Source organism: Idiotropiscis lumnitzeri, chromosome 1 (genome assembly GCF_059441095.1).
Source record: "Idiotropiscis lumnitzeri isolate Australia: NSW breed Sydney's pygmy pipehorse chromosome 1, RoL_Ilum_1.0, whole genome shotgun sequence".
Lineage (NCBI taxonomy): Eukaryota > Metazoa > Chordata > Actinopteri > Syngnathiformes > Syngnathidae > Idiotropiscis > Idiotropiscis lumnitzeri.
The window spans coordinates 8304808-8332498 of record NC_142391.1 but is presented as its reverse complement, the minus strand read 5'-3'; the positions used below and the strand labels follow the sequence as shown (position 1 = coordinate 8332498).

At 41.7% G+C, this 27691-nt stretch overlaps 2 protein-coding genes and 1 long non-coding RNA gene across 8 annotated transcripts in view; 1 reads left to right on the top strand and 2 right to left on the bottom strand.

The window, feature by feature from the left end:
• Positions 1–213: 213 nt before the first annotated feature.
• On the top strand, positions 214–12780 carry kdm1a (lysine (K)-specific demethylase 1a). 5 transcript variants are annotated; one of them, XM_088314469.1, is made up of 22 exons: positions 214–267; positions 831–867; positions 1633–1932; positions 2047–2212; positions 2785–2918; positions 3003–3081; positions 3273–3365; positions 3559–3665; positions 3776–3857; positions 3938–4032; positions 5135–5152; positions 5990–6132; positions 6941–7031; positions 7121–7255; positions 9065–9138; positions 10014–10125; positions 10200–10332; positions 10411–10598; positions 11100–11214; positions 11552–11679; positions 11758–11904; positions 12205–12780. In XM_088314469.1, exons 2-22 carry the CDS (start codon positions 838–840, stop codon positions 12406–12408), a joined length of 2574 nt encoding a protein of 857 aa, XP_088170595.1. In that variant the 5' UTR covers positions 214–267; positions 831–837; the 3' UTR covers positions 12409–12780. The 5 variants fall into 5 exon arrangements, with proteins under 5 accessions (XP_088170595.1, XP_088170566.1, XP_088170575.1 ...); XM_088314440.1 differs by having other exon boundaries at positions 3003–3083; positions 3263–3365; XM_088314449.1 differs by having other exon boundaries at positions 2044–2212; positions 2794–2918; positions 3003–3083; positions 3263–3365.
• On the bottom strand, positions 1111–10973 carry LOC148343042 (uncharacterized). Its single transcript, XR_015846451.1, has 4 exons — positions 10798–10973; positions 6867–7248; positions 2039–2249; positions 1111–1786 (listed from the first exon to the last, which is right to left on the bottom strand). It is a non-coding gene; the product is annotated as an uncharacterized LOC148343042 (long non-coding RNA).
• An 800-nt stretch (positions 12781–13580) lies between the features above and the next one.
• luzp1 (leucine zipper protein 1) overlaps positions 13581–27691 on the bottom strand; it is a 52801-nt gene continuing 38690 nt past the window's right edge. For both annotated transcript variants that reach the window (XM_088314272.1, XM_088314282.1), the window contains 4 exons: positions 26542–27125; positions 26320–26466; positions 19156–19376; positions 13581–18160 (listed from right to left, as the gene is read on the bottom strand). In XM_088314272.1, the coding sequence (XP_088170398.1) occupies positions 19176–19376; positions 26320–26466; positions 26542–27125 (932 nt within the window). In that variant the 3' untranslated portion in view covers positions 13581–18160; positions 19156–19175. The remainder of the gene's footprint in view (positions 18161–19155; positions 19377–26319; positions 26467–26541; positions 27126–27691) is intronic.

The window sequence follows — 27691 nt, the reverse complement described above, 5'->3', positions numbered from 1 at the left end:
TTTTTTTAATGTTTTTTTTGTATCTTGTTAGAAAGCGTATTGCAACTTGACACATGTTGAAATAAAGAAAAAGAAAGACGTTTTAGCTTCAGAACGTAGTAACCTTTCCGGGTTTAGTTTTGACTGACATACCTTTTAGCCAATCAAATTAATGTAACCGTGTCGCAACAATTGGGGCAGCCATTCAGCATCGAGTATTTTTTTTATAGTATCGTTGGGTCGACGCGCTGTGCGGTCTTTGTGTTGACATCTGCGGGGGTTTGCGAGGTAATATTCATGTTGATAATACTTAATTTGTGCATTTATTTTTCGATTTAATATCAATATGTCGTTGGTAATGTGTCTTAAACGTACCAACGTAATCGGTTGAGTTTTTTTCCCCCGAAAATCGCACCTGCCAGTCTCTGAATGCTAGCTGGGGCTCATTGTTAGCAGCTAATGTAGCTTGCTAATATTTCGGAAACGTGAATGTGTTACTTTTGCGATCTTGACGTTACAAAATGAACGCTTGAAGTCCAATCGTTTTTACTAAAACGTGATATGGTCATGATTGTAATGTTAATGTGCTATTGAAGGTCAATGTGAGCAAATACTTTATCCGTAGCCAACGGACGTACTGCGAGCATTGCAGTGAGCGCCGCTAGCAAGCCTGATTGTCCATAATGGACGGTCGCGGTGTTCCGATTGTTTGGATCAAAAGAAAAATGCGTGTAAACTATACAGTTGATTCCAATTCGTTAGCTTTTGCAATTTAGTCAAGTTGTGAATGTTTTGTTAAAAACTACTTTTTTTCGTAACACTATTATTCTGGTTCTGTTTCATCTCTTTAGTGTTTGAATGGATATAACCAGGTGCACGGAGAAATGGGTAAAACAAGAATGTTATTATACCATAGAGCATTCATTTTTTTCATAAAAACCATGACATCACGCACGATTAACGCCACTTAATTCATGCCGCATTTCTTGACGTGTTTGGGGCACCGTTTGTTGGTTATAAGCATGTTATAACGTAAGAATTAACAGGATCTGAAAAAGTCTTATTTTCACGACATTATATGCACCCATAATCCAGAATATAACGCCGGCACTGGTGTGTTTATATTTTTTATTTCAGCAGATCACAGATTCACTTCAAGTTGTCATTTTCATTTTTGTTTTACGGTACAGCGAACCCTCACCAAGGCATGTAGCGAAAATTGGCAAGTAACGGATGACCTTGCCTATGACTCATGTCATCCTCTGACAGTTTAAACACGAAATACAGAACAATGTTACACATTATTTTGGGTGGAAAGAGCCGAAGCGCTCGCCAATTGCGCGACAGCGGTTGTAAAAATTTGCTTATATGTTCTGTAACCAAAGCAGGGCAGCTTCAATGGCCTGGAACTGGAAGGATCATGATGCCTAATGTTCACAAACATTAATTAAATTATGATTCCTAAACATTTAAATCTTGCAAATGCACGCCACAACATTACCTTGAAAAATAAATGGCTTGCCGATTATTTGTTATTAAAAGAAATGTACTTGAAGTACGAGGTTCACGGGGTTCACTGTACAACCATATCTATGCGTTTCAACATTGCTGATTGAGCCTTTAATTCCTTAGTTTATCTTTTTTTATTCCCAGGAGAGGCCTCCAACATCCTCCATCATGTTGTCAAGTAAGAAATCAGACGCCGGGTCCTCGTCGTCGTCCTCTTCATCCTCGGCGGGTGCGGCGGGAGGCGACAGGGCTCAGGGCTCTGATGCCCAGGCGGCTGCTTCTGTCCCAGCTGCGGGTCCTATGGACATAAAGAAGAAGGAGAGGTCGTCCCCAAGCGGTGAGTCGGGAGGAGCCCCTCTACCTCACCAAGGGGGCGGAGGCCCCGGTGCGCTAGATCCGGACTCGGCTGAAGTCCGCAGGACGAGTCGACGCAAGCGACAAAAGGTAAACATTATAGAATTTTAGCGGGTGGCTCTGCTAGCGGTGTGGTCAAAATGCCTGTGGCGTGTTGTAGAAATGCGGGTTTTAATGATGCTTTTATTGTGCCTACTGTTGCAGGTGGAGTACCGCGAGATGGACGAGAGCCTGGCCAATCTGTCTGAGGACGAATATTACTCGGAGGAGGAGAGGAACGCCAAGGCAGAGAAAGAGCGGAAGCAGGTAGTCCCACCACCAGCCCCGCCACCAGAAGAGGAGAATGACAGTGAACCTGAGGAACCTTCTGGTGAGTCTCAGCTCCGTTTGGAAGAACCGCAATTCACCTGTGGAAATAATATAAAAATATATAAATATATATAATTATTATTTTTTTATTGTACAGACAATGTTTATCATTTCAACATTCATGTCATACACATGTAATAACAAGTATATCACTTTATATATTTAAGGGAGCCTGTAACACATTGTATATGGACCAAGGTTGTCATACTTAACAAAAAAAAACACAAATTGAAAAAAAAAAACATTGTTGCAAACAAAATGAAATAAAAACGAGAGCGCTAAAAAAAATAGCGTATGAAACTGCATTTTCCAGTTATAGAACAAATTAAAACTATAATTATAGCGAAAATGTACCTGGTCAATTAATTTCATACATGAGCTTTTGGGGTTTATTTTAAATAAATAAGATGTATTAATTTTGTCATTAATGTACAACCGTACAGAAGAATGAACGTCGTTGGCATTTAAGACAAAAGCAGTTTGGATTCAAAACAACAAAACACCCAAGTTTTGCTGTTATGATGTAGTTTTATTTGTAAAAAATAAGCATTAACAGACTATGTCCATAATCAGGTGTGGAAGGCGCTGCTTTTCAGAGTCGCCTCCCTCACGACCGCATGACGTCCCAGGAAGCGGCATGCTTCCCCGACATCATCAGCGGCCCCCAACAGACTCAGAAGGTCTTCCTCTACATCCGCAACCGTACGGTAAGCGCACCCAATCGCGTTACCGTCTTGTCGAAAAGCCACTTCCGACCTTCATGTTATCATCCGTGTTCAACCCGCCTCTAGCTCCAACTGTGGCTGGACAACCCAAAGATCCAGCTGACGTTTGAGACCACCTCACAGCAGCTTGAAGCTCCTTACAACAGTAAGATGCTTAACTCATTCACGACCAGCCAAGTATAAAAAAAAAAAAAATGGATCTTTGACGTCTTTTGCCGTCAACGGTAGTAAATGAGTTAAAATAAGAGGAATAAAAATCTCACTTTTTTTCCGCCCTTTTCTTTCAGTTGTGATTTACTGTTTTTTCTTTTTTTATTTTTTTTGGTTCCCTCTCAGGTGACACTGTGCTGGTCCACAGGATACACAGCTACCTTGAAAGGCACGGCCTGATCAACTTTGGCATTTACAAGCGGGTCAAGTCTTTACCCAGTGAGTTGACTTATGGCGTGAAATTAGGAACATATTCGCAATTGTGTAAAAACAACCAAATGATCACATTAACAGCTGCCTAGGCCACCTGAAAAAATGAACACCTCAAATGAATGCCTATGCGCCATCAAATTTTGAACATTTAGCTGCCGAAGCGGCTTGATGAAAGAATTGTGTACATTCCTTGTTCCAGCCAAGAAGACTGGAAAGGTGATTGTGATCGGCGGAGGGGTGTCCGGCTTGGCTGCAGCCCGCCAACTCCAGAGCTTCGGCATGGACGTCACTGTATTAGAAGCCAGGGTGTGTGTGTGTGTGTGCGCGCGACACCTTTATCATTTGGTTCTTCAATTGGCCACTTTGAAATCTGACTGTTGGAATTTCTTGATTTTCTTTTGGACTCTCGTTGGTAGGACCGCGTTGGAGGCAGGGTGGCCACGTTCAGGAAGGGCAACTATGTGGCAGATCTCGGTGCCATGGTGGTGACCGGCCTGGGTATGTATGACGCAACCATTTCTTTTCTTCAACCAGTAGAGGGTGCTGTTGTCATCGGTTTTGTTTGTGCACTTGTTCAGGTGGGAATCCCATGGCTGTGGTCAGTAAGCAGGTTAACATGGAGCTGGCCAAGATCAAACAGAAGTGTCCGTTGTATGAAGCCAATGGCCAGGCTGTGAGTATGACCAGCGTAAAAGTGAGAAGCAGCTTGTTTCACTGCAGACCGGCATCAAGTTGCAAAAATTTGCATGCAATTGGTGTGATAGAATATCATATTTTCCTCATATTGTGGCAGAGATACGTTGTACCCACATTGTATTGAAATTAAACTACCACTGGACACTTTAGGTGTACAGATACCACGTCAAACCCGCAGGCAGTGTGTGTTGTGGTAAAGAAGACAACACATGGTGGTATCCGTCGTAAAGTAAATAGTGATTTCCTGGGGAGGAAAATGGGGGCGTCAATTTGAGATGTGGCATTTATTTGTTCTAGTCTGTCATTAATTCAACGTCCATTGTCTATTTGGAACGGATGGCCACACTTTGGGGAAATATGGTATCTGCCTGCTTTTTTTTTTGGGGGGGTGGGGGGGGATGAAGGAAATTAACAAGCAGACATGTGAGTCTAAACCAGTGCTTCTCAAATAGTGGGGCGGAGGCGCGTGTGATCCTGAGGAACATGCTTTCCCCCCCCGCCGTACTACAATAAAGTGTAATTGCACATCCACTCCAGTAGGTGGCAGTGGTGCTCTCATTGCCCATTATGCACAGTGAGTATTAACTCTACGGTGTCTGGTTTTTTTTTGCAACAAAAATGCTATCATTTATTCTTGCGGCAAAGAGTGGGTGATGGTGGGGGGGGCGGCATGAATAGTTTTCTCCTTGCTAGTGGGGGCATTAGAGAAAATAATTGAGAAGCGCTGGTCTAAACCATGTTTTGTTTACTTCATTAAAGAAAAAATTTGCAAGCTCCCTTGTGGCTTGAGCGTGCTGGAAGTTGAGTTTTGTGTTGTCCTCAGGCAGCTATTCCTAAATCACATCAACACAATGAACCGTGGCTTTATTTAACCTCCAAACAACAGAGCACAAAACAGACACGGCCTAATGTCATTAAGTCTCCTCCAAGACGCCGTGTCTCGGTCGGAGGCTTTTCAGGCATCACAAATTAAATGTACCGTAAATATTTTCCTTTTGTTGACTTAATATGTTCTCTCTCCTCCCCCCCCCCTTCCCCTCCTCCCCTCTCTCGTTTCGCCAACCGCTGACCAACTAAAGGGTGAACGGTGCACTAGTGTATGTATTGGTTTACTTCCATCATCCATTCCATTCTTTCATGTACTGAATATCATTGTGGAAGCCATTTCCCTTCTCACTTTGCCGGCTTCTCCTGTTTATTAGCAGCGCACTTTTAAATCAGATGAGTCGACAGTTGCACAAAAGAAGAATCCAAAATGTATATAAAACAAATTATATAAATGTTAATGGCGTAGTATGTATAACTAGGTTTGAATAACCGCAACATCAGTGCTCGTTTTGTTGGCTCGTCTCGAGCATTTTGCGTCGTGTTTTAGCATTAAGCTAATGTCAAGTTTCCACCGTTTGTTTAAATACACAATGCTGGGAGATTTTGTTGTTGACGAATTGTGAACCATTTTGCAAACTGGTACTCAATGTTAAGTTCGCTGCCTCAATATTGCACTTGTAACTTGTAAATAAGTTAATAATTGAGGTACCGCTGCATTATGTAATAAACGTTAATAATGTATAAGAACAAGAAGATCGTTGGTCTTTTTTTTTTTTTTAAAGAAGTAAAATGAACTTTGAACAGTGGTTAGAGTTGCAATATTCAAATAATTTTCATTGTGTCGAAAGTGCAAAAAAAATTAGTTTATGTTTTGATTACTATCTCTCACAATCATTTTATTTTACTAGTGTGGCTCTGCCCCTGCGTGTGTGCACGTCAATCGTGAACTGACGGTTGCGTTTTCATTTTTCGTACCAATTAATTGTGAATTTTCCTTTTAGCGGGTTCAAAATAAATATTACAAATACTTGTATTTTAGCTTACGGCACTTCTGATGATAGCTTAATGGATTTGTTTAAGAATCATTGTTGTTTTTGCACGTTCAGGTGCCCAAAGAAAAAGATGAGATGGTGGAGCAAGAGTTCAACAGACTGCTGGAAGCCACGTCCTTTCTCAGCCACCAGCTGGACTTCAACTTCCTCAACAACAAGCCCGTCTCTTTGGGACAAGCCCTGGAGGTGGTCATACAGTGAGTACAGCTCCAAGATCCAATATTTCATACAGTTTAGTTCACACCACACATATTTGGACTCTCTTTTTGCGCTAGCTTAAAACATACAATAGCACGCATGCCCGCTAAATGTACGCTAGCATGCGTTTTTAAAATGACAACGGGAGCAAAACTGAGTTCAGTCGTACTTTTTTGGTTCCCTCTCGTCAGTGTCAGTCTCGCCGCCGTGCGGCTCCTCAGAAATGATGTCTGCTTTTGCAAAAGCTCAGACAATGCAAGCAGACACGTTAGCGGCTAAGGTGGCTAACGGGTAGCCCAAACATCTCTAATCCATTCGCAAATTGTGGCGGAACTCGCCGGCGGTGCGTCACAGTCTTAGAAAGGCTACAACTTGCCGCTCGCAACGTCACTTTGAAAATCTCCTTTACACCGACGTCCAACGGTCGGAGGTCTTTTGTCAAGCTCAGAGTTCATTTTCTGCGTCCTCTTTCACGTTGGGCAAGCAGAGTGCGCATGGAAGTCACAACATTTACAGATTTTGGAACTGCACACACACAAGGCACGTCGCATTATTGGGCTCCTCGTCCACTTTGGAGAACATTTAAGACTTTTAAGTGCAGCTCTCTGTTTTTAGGCATTCGAAAGCATGTAAAAAAAAATGTCCATGTTCTGGAATCAGATTCTTTGAACTAATTAAACAATTAAGAGGAACGTATAGAAAAGGACAAAATTGCTCATTATTAAATGCATACCTCATCATGGGTTGAAGTAAATACCGCATCTGGACACATGTTTCTCATATGTAATATACAATATCCTTACGCAGGCTGCAGGAGAAGCACGTCAAAGACGAGCAGATAGAACACTGGAACAAGATTGTGAAGACACAAGAAGAGCTCAGAGATCTGCTCAACAAGGTCAGCGACTTTCTGGAATGCAAACTTACTCTGTGAAATGATTTGGATGAATATGAGGAATTAAAATTGGACACTTAACTCTGGCCCAGATGGTGTCCACCAAGGAGCGGGTGAAGGAGCTCCATCAGCAGTTTAAAGAGGCCAGCGACGTCAAACCGCCCCGGGACATCACGGCGGAGTTCTTGGTGAAGAGCAAGCACCGAGACTTGACATCACTCTGCAAAGTGAGTTTGCAAAACACAACATAAAGATGAAGTATATCCGTGGATTGTGTAACATTCAAGCTAAAATGCGCTATACCTTTATTTGACCTTGTCTCAACTTTTGAACGCACGCATCCAACTGTCCTTTTTGCACAATTTACAATTTTAATCGATTTCCTGGTATGATTGTATTTGTGTTTAAATAGTCCTCTTTATCATGCTGTTCACATTATGATGTTATGAAACCTAGAATGCGCGTAACAATTGATGAAGAGTAAAACGTCATTGTGAGGCTACAAAGTAGTGCGTTCTCGGAGGGGTGTGGGCTCTCAGTTTGTCGCAGAGTGACATCACAAGGTTGTATCAAAGAACGCAAGTGGTTAAGAATAGCATAAAAGGGGACATCCATGGTGGAAAAAATCAATCAATCAAAAAAAAAACAAACACTTGTTTAGAATTTAGCCGCTCATTTCCTTGTTGGAGTACAGCAAGTTGTGCAAAAATGCTGAACATTTAGATCAACCATTACAATGTTGCAAAATGTAATTTTCAAATCACAAATGCTCCAATATGACGGGGGATACGTACTTTGTTTGTTCCGTCAGTAGGGTATTTTTTTATAATTTTTTTTTAATAAGAGTTTCTTTTTAATCGTAGTTTTGCCTTGGTCATTTTTTTGTAGCTAGTTTTTATTACGTTTGACTTTAATTTTAAAATCATATTTAATTCGTTTTTAGATTGGGTTTGTTGATTTTTATTTTTTTCAAAAATGCTTTGTTTAATTTTTTGCAAATTTAGCATGAGTTTAGCGCTGTACGGCCATACGGTGAAACAGAAATAAATACATTTAAATCAACAAAACCATCAAATTTGTTGTAGAAATGGAAAACTAGTAAGCCTTTTTTTTTTTTTTAAAACAATGTATCCTTTATTTTATTTCATTAATGAAAATCTTTTTTTTTATTATTATTATAGCTTTAGTAATTTCATTAGTTTTTGTTAACTATAATAACCATGATGTGTTGATTTTGTTCACCGATATTTATATTGTGTCCAGATAAAAGTTCAATGTTCAGGAAATCCAGTCTACATATTTATAAATCATTATTTTTTAAAAATCGTTCTGCCCTAGTAAAAACTACTGAACCACTGAACAATTGTTTCCAAAGTTCCAAGGTCAAATTAAGTTTACCTGTAAAGGTTATGTTAGCTTAGCGAACCTTCCTGAAATTTCACCCGAAATCTGAATATTCCTAACTTTATGTGAGTTGAGTATGAACCAATTGAGCCTGACGCAATCTGGAGTCGTCGCCACTTCCACTCTTGTGGAAGACTTTGGGCTGCGCTTGTGGGAATTTCTCTCCATCCGACGCCAATGGATTCCTTAGCGACATTTGAACTCAGACGTCTCGGCCGAGGCTTCAATTACAATGTTCCGGTCGAAGAAGGAGCACTCAAGTTATAGACGCAAATTCTCCCCAAGCGGGCCTTGCGGCTTCACGTTACATACCGCCTGTCTGCGTTGGACACTGTCTGCTGCTACTTTGAGGCGCAATTAGATTTCCTAAAGATTATAATTGGTAGCAAGGGATATTTTACGGATGGCCCGGCCCCGGAATCTTTTAATGCAGCGCTATCTAACGAAACCAGACAGGCTATGTTTAAGTGGTTTAATGCCTCGGTGGGATGTATTATTAGCACCGGCGCTCGTAGTTTTATTTTGGAGGTTTGCGCAGATAAATCACCTCTGTGGGTGTTTAAGAAGGAAAGCGTTTTAGCTTCCTCAAACACAGCTGGTGTCTGAACGTCAAAACTTTGTGGTTTGTGCAGGAGTACGACGAGTTGCAGGAGCTGCAAGGGAAGCTGGAGGAGAAGCTCCAGGAGCTCGAGGCCAACCCACCCAGGTATCCCAAACGGGGATTTTGCGCCGTGTGTTTGCTGTTTGTTCCACATGCCATTTGGATCGGCGCGAAGGCCACTTCTGTTTGAGGAACGAATGTATCGGGAAATGGCTCGTTTGAGCTTTTGCAGGGGTGCCTTGAGACGAGCAGCGTGTGCTGTCAGTGGGCAGCGCTTTGGCAAAAAGTGAACAATGAATCAAGAAGAAGAGGCTTCAAATTGATTAGCTTAGCCTTTTAGCCAGCTAGCTTGATGCTAATGCGAAATAGGTTGCAGCGCTTTAACATTTTAACACAAACGGTGCAGCAACATAGAATGATAATGAGGAATATTAGTGCCGTACTGATGAGAGGATTTGAGACGCCTTAATGAACAGTTTAGTCGTCTGTCCGTCTGAAACTTTGCTCATTTTGGTCCGACGGTAGGCTTGAGTTTTTTTTTAGACATACTGTATGTATATTTAATTTATTTTATGTATTTATTTACATAGTGTCTGGATAAACTCAGGGTTTAAGAAGTGTAATCCACATGTTTACATATCATTGTTTCATGAAACCTGAAAAGCTGACGCGATAAAGCCACAGATTTGTTTTCATTATTGTTATAATCTGATTATGATTTACTGCTTTATGTTTATGCCACATTTGTTTGGTAGAATTTTTTGAAGTTCTTCTAGTGGACACGTAAAAGACTGCGAGGCAAAGTGTTTAAGTTGAAAGTAGATATGTCAACTTTTTTTTACATTAATTTGTGGTTTATTTGAAAAAACAAAAAAAGTGTATTAAAACACAATCGTAATATTGAGGGCAAGATTTGCTTATTTTTCAAAAAAGTTCAGCCGCACTCGCCATCATCTCCCTTTTTCATCTTGTGTCTGCAGTGACGTCTACCTGTCCTCCCGAGACCGCCAGATACTCGACTGGCACTTTGCCAATTTGGAGTTTGCCAACGCCACGCCCCTCTCTACTCTTTCGCTCAAACACTGGGATCAGGTACGTCTTTTTTTTTTTTTTTCACGCATCTTAAACCGTCTTACAGCTTTACTCATGAGGGATTCCGTCAACAGGACGACGACTTTGAATTCACCGGCAGCCACTTGACTGTGAGAAACGGTTACTCGTGCGTGCCCGTGGCGCTCGCCGAAGGCTTGGACATCAAACTCAACACGGCGGTGCGGCAGGTTCGATACACCGCCTCTGGTAAGTCAACCATCAGAATTGGCGTTAGCAAAAAAGAGTGTTTTGACACCCCCCCACCCCTTTCGCCTCTTCCTGCAGGCTGCGAGGTAATCGCCGTCAACACCCGCTCTGCGACGCAGACGTTCATCTACAAGTGTGACGCGGTCTTGTGCACGCTGCCGCTAGGCGTGCTCAAGCAGCAACCGCCCGCCGTACAGTTTGTACCGCCGCTGCCCGAGTGGAAGACCTCCGCCATACACAGGATGGGCTTTGGAAACCTCAACAAGGTGTGTGAGCGTGTAAAGTGCAAGAGAGCATAGTGCGCTACACCTCTGATGTATTTAGAAAATCATATTTGCGACACCCGTAACCAATGACGCATTTACCCGAGTAATCGATAGGATAAGATTGTAAAAAGATCCATCACTCACATCCCTAATTTCATTGCACCATTGTATTTGAGTTGTCATTTTTTGCACTGCTGACCTTGATGTTGGATGTCCACGCAGATGTAAGGCAGTTGTCATCAGGAAAGAACTCAGTCATAACGTAATATAATTATTATTATTATTCGTTTATCCGGACTCTTTAGCGTCCGAGTGTGCATGAGGCGGTAAGGACACGCGTCACTCTCGCTGTGACGACTGTTACTTCCTCTCCTGTTTTGCTGCAGTGCGTTATTATGCAATGAGCTGCAAGGCCTGCTGTCTTCAGCAGAGGGCGCTCTCTCAAAGCTTTCATACAACTCCCCGCATGTGTTCCTAATGGTCAATTGATGTCTTTTTCAGGTGGTGTTGTGTTTCGACCGCGTATTCTGGGACCCCAGCGTCAACCTGTTCGGTCACGTGGGCTCCACCACGGCGAGTCGGGGCGAGCTCTTTCTCTTTTGGAACCTCTACAAAGGTGACTCTTCATCGGCCATACTTTACATGTCTTCCTGTTGCTTGATATTTGCTTGGAAAAGCTGCAGTGCAGGAGGTGACTGCATGAGCAATTAAAGCTTGATACGAATGTTGACGTCATGGTTGTTTGGCCATTTTAAATAGACAAGATGTTACTATATTTATTTCACTCATATGTCCGGGAATTATTTTTTTCCTAATTTAGTCTTAAATATTTGATTTGAATAATAAAAAAAAAAAACAGAACCCGAAAAGCTGATAAAACAAACATTGAGCTTATTATTAGCACAACTCTGTTGCCTAATACTAAAAGTGTGACCGTATGACTTGCCCGTCAGCTCCCATCCTGCTGGCTCTGATGGCTGGCGAGGCGGCCGGAATCATGGAGAACATCAGCGACGACGTCATTGTGGGACGTTGCCTCGCCATCCTCAAGGGCATCTTCGGGAGCAGCGCCGTGCCTCAGGTAAACCATCTCACACTGCAACTTCGAGCCGGAGGATCTCTCGCATCTGCAACGTAACCTTGTCTGTCGCCATGGCAGCCAAAGGAGACGGTGGTGACGCGTTGGCGCGCCGACCCTTGGGCGCGAGGGTCCTACTCGTATGTGGCGGCTGGTTCTTCGGGCAATGACTATGACCTGATGGCGCAGCCCATTACGCCGGGTCCTGCCATCCCGGGAGCCTCGCAGGTGAGCGTGCATGTAATTAGGGTTTATAATAATTGGGAAATTATCATTTTAGTTACGTTTTGTTAGTGTTGTAGTTAGTTTTTTTTTTTATGTAGTTAGTTTTTATCTCGTGTATAATTTTTTTTTGTGTGTTCTTTTTTTTCCACATATAAAAATGAACGCTCTTATTACTAAGCGTTGCGATGAGCTTTATTAAATGACAAAAACACGCATGCTCATCACCTCGTAGGGACTATTACGCAAATTGTTGCTCAATTCAAGTTCTCATTCTTTGTGTTCCCCTCCCCACTATCATTCCAGCCCGTTCCCCGACTCTTCTTCGCAGGCGAGCACACAATTAGGAACTACCCGGCCACGGTACACGGCGCCCTCCTCAGTGGCCTCCGTGAGGCCGGACGTATCGCCGACCAGTTCCTCGGCGCCATGTACACGCTCCCCAGGCAGGCCACGCCCACCGCCGCCAGCAACCCGCCTCAGGCTCAGCCTACCGCCACCACCGTGTGAAACATGCGTCCTACTACAAAGACTTTTTTTTTTTTTTTTACCCACCTCCTCCCCCAGGGAAGCGAGCCGTCATCAACATTCCAGATGAAAAGCAGCCCGGATGATGAGATGAGACTGGTGGAAGGGGGAAAAGTCTTCATTCTTGAAGCACGGACTTACTTCATTTGTTTATACATGTGAACCCGCCACACTAACAACGTCATTCAAGTGTAGCTGGACGCATCCTCAGTTGGGTTGCGGAGTGTAGTATAGTTTGTATGAAAAGATTTATTGAAAAGAATGTCCTTGGCATTGACGTATTTCATCATGTTTGCCATTACTTTTTTTGCTGGTATTATTATTTGTTTTGTTATTAAATGACTGAAACCACAACTTGATATCGTCATTATGTATGATGGCTACTAGAAAATTTCGGTTTATGACAGTGTGCAATATGTCTGCACATCCCTCTTAAAATGTCAAGTTAAATAATTTCAGGATTTGTTCCACACATAATCTGGCTTTAACTGTGCAACTGGAGGGAAATTTTGCAAGGTCTTTGAGAGGGAGTAAAACTAAATTAAGATTCTACCAATCACATTCAAACGCTGGTTAAGTGGGAGATGGCAGACACCTGTCACCATTTAGTGCCTTTGATTAACCCTGAATCAAGTTCACATGTTCCAGTCAGGTTTAAAACATCACATTTTTAACTACCCTCCCATGTTAATTTAAAGTTGTTGAAAAAAATATGAAGTGTAACTTCTAGATACTTTTTTTTTGATCCAACATTTTTTCAACTTTTAGCTTAAAACGGCCAAAATATTTAATGCAAATAAAGGTTGGAACAAATCATTTTTAAAAATGTTAACACGATTCTTAAATACATTTACTTTAATCAAGTACACTTTTTTAGACATGTGGTTAACGGTTCAAGGCTAACGGGGCCCCGGCTACCAATGTTTCATGTTCCGTTAAACTTCGATGAATGACTGATAACGCACGCAGCGTGTGACCCACTAAACACATCAGGGGTGCAATCCTAAAAAGACTAAATGAACAACCTGTAGGGTAAGAAAAACAACACCTGCATTGGACAGAAGTGAACCGCTGACTTTCTGCATTCCACAACCAGAAACCTGCCAAGGAAAGCAAAAAGAAAAAGGCATTTAAAAGCACAGATTTGCTCCGAGTCAGCGTGTTACAAATGGGTTGCTTTTTATTTTTTATTAGAATACATATGGTCTGCTGTACAGTTGGCAGCTTACCTACATGCCACAGGAGAGTTAAAACATGCACAATGGATTAAGTCTAAAAGGTGAAAAAAAATATCATAAGCAGCCGCCTCACCTCCCCACTTTGGCAGCTCATACAAACTCATAAAAGCCTTTTTATTGTGATTACATGTTTATGTATGCACACGACGTGAATTTACACAAATAATGAAAACGTCACAATAGCCCTCCCCCACTCCCCCTCCCAGCGGTTTGATTGATGATACAGTCCTAAAGTTCCTATTTGTGTGCACGCTTCTTTCTTTCGCGCAACAAACAGCAGAAGACGTACAAACCCTGAAGATAACGGCCAAAACGAATGGGAGCACCCCCACCCACCCCAGGTTGTGAGAAATGTACTTAAACAACATACACACACACACACACACACACAAAAAAGAACTCTCCAGGAGTGTGTCATAACACAGCAAAAAATATATATATCGTTCTTAAAACCAAGATGGACAAATATATTCCATTAATAAGGCCCACTTTACAAAATTACATGATTTTTACGTTAAATAAAATCTATGTTTCCAAAATAAGATCTTTTTTTTTTTTTCTTTGAACAAAGAAATAAGATGGAGATCCAGTTGGACTACAAATATGGCGGAATGATTTTGGCACAGGCTAAGATGGAGGGGGCCCAAAAATCATTCCACATAGAACTCATCTGATGCATCAATCTGGCGACATGAAAGCAAACAAGTATACAAAGCAGGTTTTGACCAGCAAAAGAAAAAAAAATGGTGGAGTGGGGGCGGAGGGGGGTATAATCCATTGCAGATCTTAAAGTTAAGTGCTGGTTAAGTGCAGATTACAGTCTTACCCAATAACACCGTGACCCACCAAGAACAATGGGGAGGGTGGAAAAAAAAAAAAACAACAAGTACATCTGAAGTCAAATTCGAAATAGAATGTTTGTACATATGCCAGAAGAGGATTTTCCGTGAGAAGCAAAGTCCGGGATGACCACTAACACTGCAAAGTGTTGGACAAACTGTGGGAAATGGGCTTTGTTTTCTGAAAGCTGGTAGACGAACAAGTGCATAAAAAGGGGAAAAGGATTTCTTTCGACAAATCCCGCAAAACACAACATACCAGTGCCAACAGGTTGCAATTAAAAAAGAAACATTTCGACAGACTTTGAACCTAATGATTAAAATAACCAACAAAGGTTCATGTTCCTCGAGTTTTAGCCAATTCCCAAAAACCTCAAGCATGTCACAGTGTTTTCAAAGACGATCGTCTACCGGTGGTAAGCGAGGATGTCACCAGAAATCCTGGCATGGTTGAATCATACTTTAGACAAGAATTTTGGACAACGAATAAAACATGGACGTGAAGGTTTGTCGGGACGGCGTTGGTAGATTTTGGATGAACCGCAGATTGGATTTCACGCCACGATACCATTAAGTTTCCAGTAGCTGGGTTCTTCCTGAGACAAAATCTCACGTGGTGAAAGACAAGGAAAGTAGAAGGGATGTTAAACGGATCGTGGAAATCAGCGAGGGAGCTACGAACCAAAATCCTGACCAGGTGATGTCATACTTTGAACCAAAAGACAAAAATATTCTTCATGAGGACGGTGGATGGTGTTGCTAGCTTTTGGAAACTGTGACCTTCTTCGCCAGACTTTTCAAGACTTTTGTCGGGATGGGGAAACTCGCTTTTGGAAGAATGGAAAACAGAGTTTCAAAAAGCTTTAAATGTGTCCCAAAACCAACACGTCCTTCTGAGATAAATTCTTCCCCAGACTGAACATGAGATACTTGGAATGCTAAATTATCGTAGACCAGAATTTTTCAAGCAAATGGAAGACAGACTGGACCTCAGGCTTTATTGGTATGGTCTTCCAAACATTCCAACAGCTGGGATGTTCCTGAGAAAATAACTTTTTCCCAAAATCTCCAGACATAAGTAACCAGGGATGGAAACTTATTGGTGAGAATCAGGATGTCACCAGGTGGCGACTTAAAGAATCCAGATCAGTGTTACAGTTTGGACGGAAAGTCCAAAACTCTTCAAGAGCAACCAATAAAAAAAAAAAATGGACTTCAAGGCTTCGTCTGGATGGTGTTCCGAGATTTTTGGCCAAGTGCATCAGAGGTGGAAGAAGTGAGGAAAAGCTTGAACATGTCACGAAAACAACACATTTCCAAAAGCGGGGCCCAAATTGGCTTTGGACAACCACTTAGGATATCACCCATCTTTTTTTGTCGTTGTGGCAAAGCTGTGGAGCGTTGAGTCAAGAAATTTGAATTCATGAAATTCTTCAGTGGCGTCACACTTTGGAGCTGCAGATCGAAATTGGTTTTGTGAATCCCGATTGACCACTAAGAACGTCGTCTGGATTTATCGGGATGAGGTTCCTCGCTTTTTTTTTTTTTTTTGTTACCGGGGATCCACCTTGAAAGGTCAGATTCTAGGAATGCTAATTTCTCACTAAAACATGTTTGGGCTTTGTCAAGATGCTTTAAACGTTTACAGCTAAAGAAATGCCAAGTGCATGGCTGGCAGATGGAGTTTCAGAATCCTCGAATGAATCACAAAACCAACAACGAGCATCTTCCAGCGCCAGATTCTGGTTCTGGTAGGGATGCAGTTTGTCACCAGATTGTTAGTGAAAGAAAGTCCAGAGGTTAAAATTTCGGATTCCCGGACTAGTTTCCAGTCAGACGAGACCGAAATGACAGGATTAGACGCAGCCAAGAACTTTTACCCTTTGAATTTCACGTTTGTCATGATCCGGTGACATTTTCTCCATCTCCCCGTTGAAGTGAACAAGCTTCGCCGTCCAGGAATGTGGCGATTGGAAATCCTCGAAAGGAAAACTGGACTATATGTTCACGTCTTGGCGCCAGAGTCCAACAATATGTTTTAGGTTTTGGGTTTTTCTTGATCTGGGACCGCGACGCACTTCTGACAGGCATATCGAAAGGAATCTCTGGGCTGTCTCTCTTTTTGAGGAGGATTCCGAGAGAAACCAGGAAAACTTCATCCATCACTCCACTAAAAGCAACGGATGTAGTAATTATGTAATGACATGAGCTGATTCGGAAACCAGAGCAAACGGTTTCGTATGACTGCTGAAGCACAGAATAGAAAGATAAAAAGTTATTTTGCGTCATAATGATGCTTCGAATCATGGCGATTGGTTGCGAGTCGCATTCCGTTCCGAGGATTTGTTTCATTCCGTCCTCGGCCTTGCTCTCAAAGTGCAGATGATTCAAAAAAAAAAAAAAAAGTCTGTGAGGTTTCTAGATAGTATTTCGACGGCACCACTGCTGTTGCTGCTAAAACTAGTATTGTTTTTTTTGTTTTTTTAAATCACAACAAGAACGTTACAGAACTGATTCATACCCTGGCCAAAAAGGCTGAGTTAAAGGAAATTTTTTTGTTCAGTGAAGTCGTATTTATTTTATATATTATTTAAAACTGCTAACCTTGAGGATTTTTTTTTTAAACTATTTTGACGCATTGCGAAAGACTACAAAGTCTTTTTTTTTTTTGTTATAAAAATCCATTTTGCCACTTTCTGGCATTTTCACCTCAATCTAAATTTCACTTTAACTCAAAAATTTGGCCAGCGTGCGAATAAAATTCACCCGATTGCGCCCCAGTCACCGTTGATGTGCAAAGTAATGTCTGCTAGTAACCCAGGAAGCAACGTCGCTCAATTGCATAAATGAGGACAGTTGAAAAGAAAATACAGCACCATGGGAAATCCAGTCCATAAATTAAAAAAAAATCCCCCGACATGTGCATTGCATTTGAAAGAGGAAGCAGAAACGGGTAAGGAAAAATGCTAAAAGAACAGGAAGCCAATTACTGTGTGTGATCCTGATCAAGGGCAAAAATAGTCCCAGTTGCTTTACAAAGAAAGTGCCGGGGAACTTTTTCAGGACAAATATTTTTGGGTTTCAGACTAAATTTCTTAAGCTTAACATCAGTTCCTTTGTAGATTTGACACAACGGACCATGTTGTCATATTAGGCCGTAAGTTCCCCAGCCCTTTTATGACGAGCGCGTACATATGTATGAGGGCATGCTTCCGAACATGCCAAGAGAGTCTCACAGGGAAAATGATTTCTCGATTTGTTTTCGGAACTGACTAATTCGCTTCCCGTTTTTGGTCACGCGGAAAGTCAGCAACTTTTGTCAAGTATCGGCATGACGCGGCAGTTTGTTGTGAGATGACGTGACGGGACTGATCTGGTCCTCGCTTGTGCCTCTCCTTTGTCAAGACTAAAAGGTGACTACAATACATCCAAACAAGCAGAAGAGGATACGTGCAGTGGCGAGGACTTCCCTCCGCGATGGTCCGGGCAAAAGAAGAAGAGGAAATGTTTTGATGTGCATTCAAGGTCACAGTTAAGTTTGTTTCTATTTTTTTTTTTTTTTTTTCTTAACATAGCCGTAGTTGTTTTCTTGTCTTTGCTTGTTGTAGAAGCTGCAGTGTGCTGGAGATGGTGCTGCATGATCCCTATTTTGGACATCTGTTGGAAAAAGAAAGACAGTCATACAGTCAAAGTTGGAGATAACTCGTTCAGAGAAGCTGGTCATTCAAATGAAAAAAAAAAAAAAAAAAAAATATATATATATATATACACATATATATATATATATATATATATATATATATAAATATATATATATACAAAACATATTCTAAAACAGTTCAAAATAACCCAATTTGGGTTAAAAAGAGACCAAAACGGCACAATTTCCTGGGTTGTTTTATTCTAAACAACCCAAATGTTTTGGCTTAGAATGTTATGTCAAATTGACCCAAGTCGTGGATCAGTCTCTTTCTGACCCAAATTGGGTTATATTTGACCCAACTGTATTTAAAGTTTAAGACGTTTGAAAATGTTGATAATGAAATGTTGAATTTGACAAGCACATTTTTTTTTATATAAAACATAATAATTATATTAATAATAATACAAAAACATCTATGTTAACTTTTAACGGCTTTGCATTTGTTGACCCACAATGAACTGGATTTGTTTTAGCTCATTATCTGAAAACAAGATGGGACCGAGTCTTAAAACATCTTGGGCATAAGTAACCCAAATTGGGGAAATTAGCTAACCCAGTCTGGGTCCAAAAGGGACAGACCAATGTTGGGTTATTTATAGCCAGTGCATTGGGTTGAGCAAGTAAAAATTACCCATACTGATGAGATAAAGCTACCAAGAATTGGGCTACTCGGTCATCAGCATATCTTGGGTTAAAAAGTTTATTCCCAACATTTTCTAACAAAAAGAAGTAACGTTCCGTTTGTCAAAGCACGTCACTCGCATCGGCTTCATTTCTTCAACCCACCCAAAGCTAATCTCCATCCCAACCTGGTGGGTGAAAATAATTAACCCAACCTTTGGTAAAAGTAAGCCAATCGTCTCAAAACCATCCACAGTTACCCAGTAAGTAGGTTAGAAAAACAGCTCAGCATTTTCCATGCGCTAATGGAAGGATGACCTCATCTCACCTGGGTTCCCTCAAGATGCGCTAATGATGTTCAGCCTGGCGATGAGTCCAGACCCGGTTCCCTGCGCCGCTCTTTCCCGTCGCTTGACCTCGACTGGACCACTGCTCCCCTCTGGACGACACCCCCGTCGTCTTGGCCGAGTGATCGTAGGAGCTCCCCAGGGGGACGGATTTTGTGGCGGAGAGATGCTGTCTCCACGAGACATGGTCGGTATTTGCACCCTGGGCAGGAAAAAAAATAGAAGTGAGTTCAAGTAGGTGGGAAAATTAGTCTAAAGTTGAATCTAAATTAAATTCGCAGTGGAACCTCTAATTTCACGTAATTCCTTTTTGAGTGCTAATTAATGTTGTTTGTCCAATAACGAATCAAATGCAAATCAAATTGTCACCATGACTAGGCGGTATCGAGAACATCCAGCATTTAATCCACGATTAATCGACGCCCATGTGAAAACGTTTGTAATTACCTTAAGACAGACAAAACAGAAAAATGGCTCCTTTCAGGTCAGCCTCGATGCTGAGCACCAAGATGCCACCCGATGGCGCCAAAACAATATTTCTAAAATAGACATGGTTTTGGCATGAGCCCCAAAAGTACAAATTGGCAAGTTTTTCAGTAAACGGAGGAAAGGATCCCTCCAAAATCCACGTAAAGGTGAATTTACAAATGTAAAATCGATATTGACACACTTCTAATGAAACTTTTGAAGGATCAAATTGAAGACCTCCTCTTCACGAAATACGAGCAACAAGTGGGATCGCTAAGCGCTCGAGATTTTACAATTGGATGAAACTTCATTTTAAGATTTTTGAATTCCGAATCTATGGCAACTGTACAAGTAACGTTGTAATAGTCATACAGATGTCAAAAATAGGTCGACCACTTTTAAAACCTAAAAACCAAAAACAGCATAGCACTCAGGTCTTAATTTGAATGACAATACAAACACAAAATAAAGCCTACATTTTAAGTTTAACCCTTAAATATCTTATAAGCTATGATCCCCAAAAAGTTATGTATCATTTCAAAAATATAAAAAGATCATCTGAAGCCTGCCATATGGACCAAAAAAAAAACTCAGACGCCCTGGAAAAAAAAATTGAAAGCCAACACATGGTGCAGAGTTAAGAGATTTCTAATTTAGTGTCTAGGAGGGCACATCCACAACCTGAGTGACCTCGCAAAGTGAGAATTTTGCACTCATTTCCAGCCCTGTATTTATATTTGGCGGTTTAATGACTCGGGAGTTGCTTTTTAAGAGGCATTCTGGCTAATTGGCTTCGATTAGCGCACTGCTGGACTTGCTTTCGCTGCGTCTCGGAGGGCAACAGACAGGAAATAAGTCGCCGGCCAAGCCTGCAAAGTGGGCGTGCCGGTTGCGGTCACTTCCTGCTCTGAGTCGCTGAGGGGAGGAAACGTTCGGGTGGCAATATTCTCCTTCTATGGTCAGCAAGCTGTGAGCCAAGGTGGCTTCACGCACTTCCTTACTGCCAGCAGAAAGACGCTTGCAAAGTTCTGTTCGCAGCGCGTTTAAAATGTCAGTCCGTATAATAGCAGGCGAATGGATTGGGAACATTAAAAACCACCTTTACACAAAGTGAGAAAAGTTGCAGGGTCAGCTTTTTTTGTGACAAATAAACATTTACTTTATGAATTGAAAAATGGTAGAAAGATTTTGCTACCCTGTGATCTAAAGTGAAGTACACATAAGATGATTTTTTTTTTTTTTACATTTTTATTCATTTCTAAAATGTGAGATTCCCCACACAACACAGGAGAAAAAAAAATATGATTACAACAAGTCACCTGTGAGGGGCAGCATGGTGCCACAGGGTATCTCAACGATTCTTAGACACATTTCAGTTCCGGTATTACAAAAACGTGCTGAGAATGAGAACGGAAACGTAATAGGGAGTGATTTGAATTAAAGCCGACGAACTGAAAAGCTGACATCCATATCTAAAGCGCAACAGATTACAAGGAACTCGGATGATTTCGGAGAAAACGAAAGGATTTTAAGTGCGCTTTTGGTCCGATAAAAATACGGTAAATCAGACTGTCCCCATGTTATAATGGAAGAAAACAATTTCAATGGAGGAGCTGCAGCCCTCCTCCCCTTTGCCCCCGCTTTAGTTAGCAATAAAAAGCTATCATGTTGTGAAGTGTTTCATTTCTTTGTAATAGCGCCTTTTGAATGATTTATATATTGCATTATATTTATGACCACGCACCAATTAAATAAAAAAATAAAGTAAGTTAAAAAGTGTAACTTAGTTTTGGGACTGGAACGAATTAAAAGCATTTCCATTCATTTCAATGGGAAACATTATCTCGATTGATGACTAATTTATCTTTAAGGAAAAACATGCCTGAAGCAAGTGAAATGCTTGACGCCATCTGGTCAGAAGAAATATCTTGTCAACCAACAAGCATATTTTGCCTCGATTTTCAGCTTCACGTCTGAGTTGCATGGAGTCAAACAACTTCTGCCGCCTGGGAACTCCATTAAACAACTTTTTTGCCCCCTCTCCATTCGAGCTCGACGAGACGCATACTTTCCTTACATTACAATAAGACGTCACGTCTTCTAGAACAAATGTTCTTACAGTTCAAGCGAAAGTAAAGTAGGTTGCCGAGTGTGAGAACTTGTCCACGTGTGGCTTTGAGTCAATATTTGGGTAAGAGGAACGTCAGCCCGCTATAAATGCTGTTAATGTGTCCCGGCAGAGAAGTTCTGGCGTCGTCCCACATAGCGGCTCCTGTTCACGTGTATGAATGGTACGAAATGCCACATTTAAATAGGAAATTGCGTCTGGCAACAAAGAAAACACTGAAGTCAGTCTTGCTTATTAGGCATGAACTTGACAGACCGCTCTCAATCAGGCTTTCTAAATTTGGAGGGCGGGAACTAAAATGCATTTTATTGGGTCAAATGTAAAATGTTGTGAGCTGCTTTATTGTTTCATTTATTCTATATTGTTTATTACTGGTTTATAAAGTTGTGGTCACAGCGAGTAATGCTACTATGACACTTAACCTGTTATGACGCGTCACCAAAATCTGCATGTACATATCAACTCATCCCCACTTCAAACTCTAAAAATATCAGAACAGTCACTACAGCATTTTGAATTTATGGGAATTAAGCCTTTTTCTTCCCATTGATATTCAATAGCAGAAAAAGCTTAACCAACCCCCTCAAAACACCAAAATTATTTGCAATAAAATAAATCCATGCGCCTTCTCTAGTTTAAACACACCATTCTGATTAATAATGCATTTGTGGAATATGAGTCAAGCAGCAAAATCCACGTTTTTAGCTATCCCCGGGGGCGGCCATTTTGTCACTTCTGTCGACTGAAAATGACATCACAGTTGCTCAGGGTTCAGGTAATGACCAATCATGACTCAGCTTCGGAAAACAAGTGAGCCGTTATTGGTGGTTACCTGAGCCCTGAGCAACTGTGATGTCATTTTCAGTCGACAGAAGTGACAAAATGGCCGCCCCCGGAAATGAACGGGTGGATTTTACAAACGCAATAATAATCAAAATGCCGTTTTGAGATGAGTAGGTTGCAGAGAACATATTATTGAAAAGAACATGTTTGGGTTGACTTCCCCTTTAACACTCGCTTCATGTCGTAAGACTTGAATACAGACGGGGGGAAAAATGGTCAGAATCCCACGACGCACTACGGTCCGGGCAAAGTGGTCAGCCGTTGCCGCTGGGAAGATTGTGTAAATGTAGCCTAACCAAATTTGGGAAACCCTGCTGGAGTCTGGATGAATATGTACTGAGGGCAAAATGTACAGCTTGCAGATTTAAGAAAGAAGTGTCTGCAGAACCAATTACACCGCCACTTAAAACCTGTCTGCTCTTTGTCTCACATGCAATTTGAAAGAATGACTTTGCCTTGCCAAGCAAAACTATTAAATCACATCTTCCAAGACACGACGTTGTAGGATTCAGGTGACATGTTTTGCAAAAATTGCTGGTCGCGCATGATTAGTCCGGATGAAAGTTTATACAGAAGTGACCTTGAACCTATTTTTGCGGTCAGACAGACATCGGCCTGCTGGGTTTTTTTTTTAGTTTTTTTTTTTGGTGTCTTTCTCATTAACTGTAATAAAATATATTTCATTCATGTAAGAATAATGAAGTTTCCTGATGCCTACTTAACTGAATCCATGTACCATTAACTCATTCACGTAAAAAAAGTAAAAAAAAAATTAAAAAAAATAAAATAAAATGGATCTTTGACGTTTTCAGCCGTCAATGGCAGTAAATGAATTAATTGCGATTAATCGCATTTTTTCTTCTATTTTTTGTGAAGCTTTCAACAGGCATTTACTTGAATATTATCATGTAATTAATGCAAAAATCACCAAATATTAGGTGTATTTTTAAATCAAAGATTGTTCTAATAGCTTTCTTTGATCCTTGATTACGAGCTAAATGGAGTCATATTTACAGGTATTCTTCTTGGAAACAATTCTCAAAACTTATACAGTACATTTATTTCTACCCACAAGCACCACACTGCAGCAGTGTTGGTCTGCAAGGCCAAGTGGTAACTTGAGCAGGGTGTTTTGTTCTGAGATGATGTGCTAAAGATGGACAACTAATATGTTGTGTTTGAATTTGGCTTTGCAAGATATGCAAATTAATTTTTGAAGCATATAAAACTGAGTTAAAATATTTAATCACATGATATTCTTTTAACTTAGTCTTGATTTAACACTTTCATTTTGACAAAAAAAAAAACAACAACACAATGTCAACATTGTTTAAATGAGCTCTCCGAACACCATGGGTTAAAGAAATAAAAATTAAAAGACGTTTACCAAAATCAATGACTGTTCAGGTCAAGCTGGCTGAGAGCCACTCAAAGCAAATGGACTGTCGTCTCCTCCTTTAATGACTATTGATTACGTTGGGGGTACAGCAAGCTGACATGTGCAATTTCTCCATCCCTTGGTCCTCTACCAAAGAGTAAACGTACAGACTTTGCTAAAGTTTAGAACAATGAAGGCGCGCTGATTTGGACCAACTTATTATGCACCAATCAAGCCAGTTTAGGACGCATTCAAGAGCTCTAAAAGCAAGCTCGGAATAAGACAAACCTCCACTGTCAACCTTTGACACGGCAATCACACACTAATCCCCCACCTCCCACTGTCCTGACTGCAGCTGTATTTATCCAAACCTCTTGGGAATGAACATCGTACAGACCACCGAAAATGTGCTGGCAAACATTATTGGCCGTAAGAAAAGAAATGCAGAGAAGACCAACAATGACCACCATTTGAACTGTGTTTTTCTTGCAGTCTGGTCAATTTGCGTCGCTAACCGCTACTATCCAAATGAAGTGGCCACTTTGTTGCCCCAGAAAATCAGGATGAACCAGGTTCCATCAGGGCTGCAAATCAAGCAAATGGGTTTAGGAAATTCCCTAAATGCACAACTGACTAAACACTGAATGAAGGAGGCAGGCAGTACATCAGGTCATTGCTGAATGGACACAACTGAGCTGCAGGACAGGAGCGGGGAAAGAAGGAGGAGGAGGAGGGGGGGGGGGGGGGGTATTCTTTTTGAAAACCTATCTAGCGCCTCCAAGGTAACCAGCACCACTCAAGGATGACTGATGTTCGACGGGGTCAAAAAGAGGAGACAAACGGAAAGAGAAAACATTGGCTCCCAGCTTTTACAATGCGTCTGTCAGCGTTCAGCTAATGAAAGAGTTGCGGTCAAGGCCGTGTCGCGAAGATGAGGTGGACGCTGGCCATGACAGAATTCCACAAATACAAGAGGCGATTCCGCAGAGTATCTTCCAAGGTTATTATTCTACAGCGGGTGGTGGGCGGGACGCTTCCTTACCGCTCCATACGAGTGCTTGACTTTATTAAGCAATTGAGGGGGGGAAAGTCCCTTGGACAATTCATTTAAACGTCTGGCTGGAGATGACAGCCCCCAGCTGAGTTTCCAGTACTGTGGAACAGCAATGCGGGCTCATTTATGCTCCCAAAAAAAAAAAAAAAACGCCAATGCCAGTTCTGAGTATACTTGGTTTATTTGAGGAACGCACCCTCATTTGGAGAAATTTGGAAGATCTACTCCAACCAAACAACGAAGCATTAATTCGTATTTCAACAGTGCGAGGTCGTGTTTGCCTCGCATAAACAAATTTTCTCTCAAGTTGACTTTAATTCTTCCTGACTGGCACCGTAGTTTCACCATAATGCGATTTCATACCAAAACGCCATCATCGTTCAGGCATCTGATTTTTTCTGGCTTGGAAAGTGCCGTTTTGACTGATTGTAGGTTCACTGAGAGGTTTTCTTGCTGAACTCTTTGTTCCCACAAGGGACTGGCCGACTGGTGAGTAATCCCGCTCGGAGGCCGGTTCCTTGCCATGCAAAAAGTGCTACTATGTGAAATGTTTGTTCGCTGAAAGATTTGAATGTAGCTTTTCCACAATCCATCTATGGGACACTATCGCGTTCCATAAATGGATAATCCTCTGCGGTAATCTCTAATAAAATATTTGGACAATTTGGACCGACATTGACGAATGGTTCTTTTCCAGTGTTCGGTATATTTATGTTTGCTTGATATTAATTTAAGAAATTCTTTCCCTGCGTAACCGACTTTATCAATCTGACAGAACGACATGTTATTGGAGCCACGGAGCCCACTCGATAAGCCGTTGCTGAAGCCATTAGGTCATATATTACACGCGCAAAGATATTTGCAGTCGATACCAATGCAAAAAAAATCACCATGCAACCTCAAACTCGATGCAGTAATTAGCGGAAGGAAGTATGCAAGCAAGACCACACAAATACAAAAAAATTAAATCGAGGCATGTTTATGGCAGGCATCTTGCAGGTGGCGCACATAAATATAGGAAAACTATTTTCTCCTCTTTGCGATATTTTGAGCCTTCTTTTCCAGTTGATAATAGCTTATTCAATTCCACTTCTCGTCCCGCCCTTTTCTGGTTGTGCAGTGTGGGAACTCAGAACCAGGCAGGGCCTGCTGAGCTTAACACTGAACGACCGGAAAATGGTGGAAACTATGACATAATGTACTGCTGTTCGCTTGACTAACAAATCGGCCCGGGCGTTATTTTGTCGCAGCGTGTTTGGAGGCATTAGTTGTACCTGTGGTCGTTGCGAGTATGAGCGGCTCCACGACTGAGAGGTGACAGGCGCGTGAGGCACAGTCCCTCCGAGTGCTCCTGCGTCCGCAGACGGAGACTTGGCATTTCCACCACGATGGAGCGGCAGTTCCTCAGTATCTTTGTACTTCTGCAACAGCACAAAGGAATCATGCAACACCAACGACCAGCGTGTCCGAATGTGCTCATTTTTTAATTGCCTTACATCTGCAGGGGATCTCGTGGCTGCCTTTAGAGACGAAACAATCCCGACCGTTCTTGGTCCGTGGCTCGCAGAGTCCTCCGAGTCAACCGTTGTTGCCAGATAAGCCCTCCATGTTGTTGCGGTTTCTGCCTCATCCTCAGAACCCTCATCCGTAATCACCTTCCCCCCCGTTCTTCGTCGACCCTTCTCGTCAGATGCAATGCCTTTGTTCTTCCAAGTGCTTCTCACAGTTACATTCTTAGTGTCTGGTACATGCGCTTCCGTGGAGCGCGGCGAATGACTTTGGTTTTGCCAGCTGGTGAAAGTGGTGGTGCTATTAGAGCTCTCGAAGGCCGAATCCATGTCGTTGAGGTCAGCGGAGGTAGAGTCCGGAGACGGGTGGCTCAGGCTGCTGTGTTGGTAGGCTGCGTGTCTCATGGCTGTTTCTACTCTGGAGGTGCTGTGGAGCCTGGACTTGGACGAGGAGTCGTTGTGGTTATCTGCTCCGGGGTCCTGGTCCTGGCTTGACCGCATGGTGATCTCGCTCTTGGGGATGGAGATTTCGTAAGGGATTGAGACGCTGCCATGGTGTTCGCTACTAGAGCCTGTCCAATAAAAGAGGTGTGAATAAATGAGACATCTGAGGACATATTTATAGGGAGAGGAACATATTTCTTATGCATCAATATTCAGTGATACCTTGACTGACAAGTATTTTTGTTTTGTGACGAAACTGCCATACTTTCTTAAATTGTTTTTAAGAATTAATAGTAGCGATGTACAGTAGTGTATAAAAAGTGAATAAAAGAAAGTGCAAAGCAATAAACTGGTGTGGCCTGTGTCTGTGTGTGAGCGACTTGTGCGAGTTGTGGCCGACAACAGCTTCTTCCAGGTGTTCTCATCTTTACTTATTAAAAATAAATAAGGAGTTGGGGTACTCATAAGTCAAAGTATCACTGCGCTGCCATTTTTTACTAATTTTTTTTGCAAATATAGTGAGACTAAGACTAGATGGACTTAATTACGCACAATTCTACGGGAGAGGATTAGGGCCATGAAGGAAAAAAAAAAGATTGGAAGGATTCTGACTTGATTCTCAGAATTTTAAAGTGAGTCTTTAAAGTGAGAAGAATTCTGAGAATCAAGTGAAAATCCTTCCAAACTTTTTTTT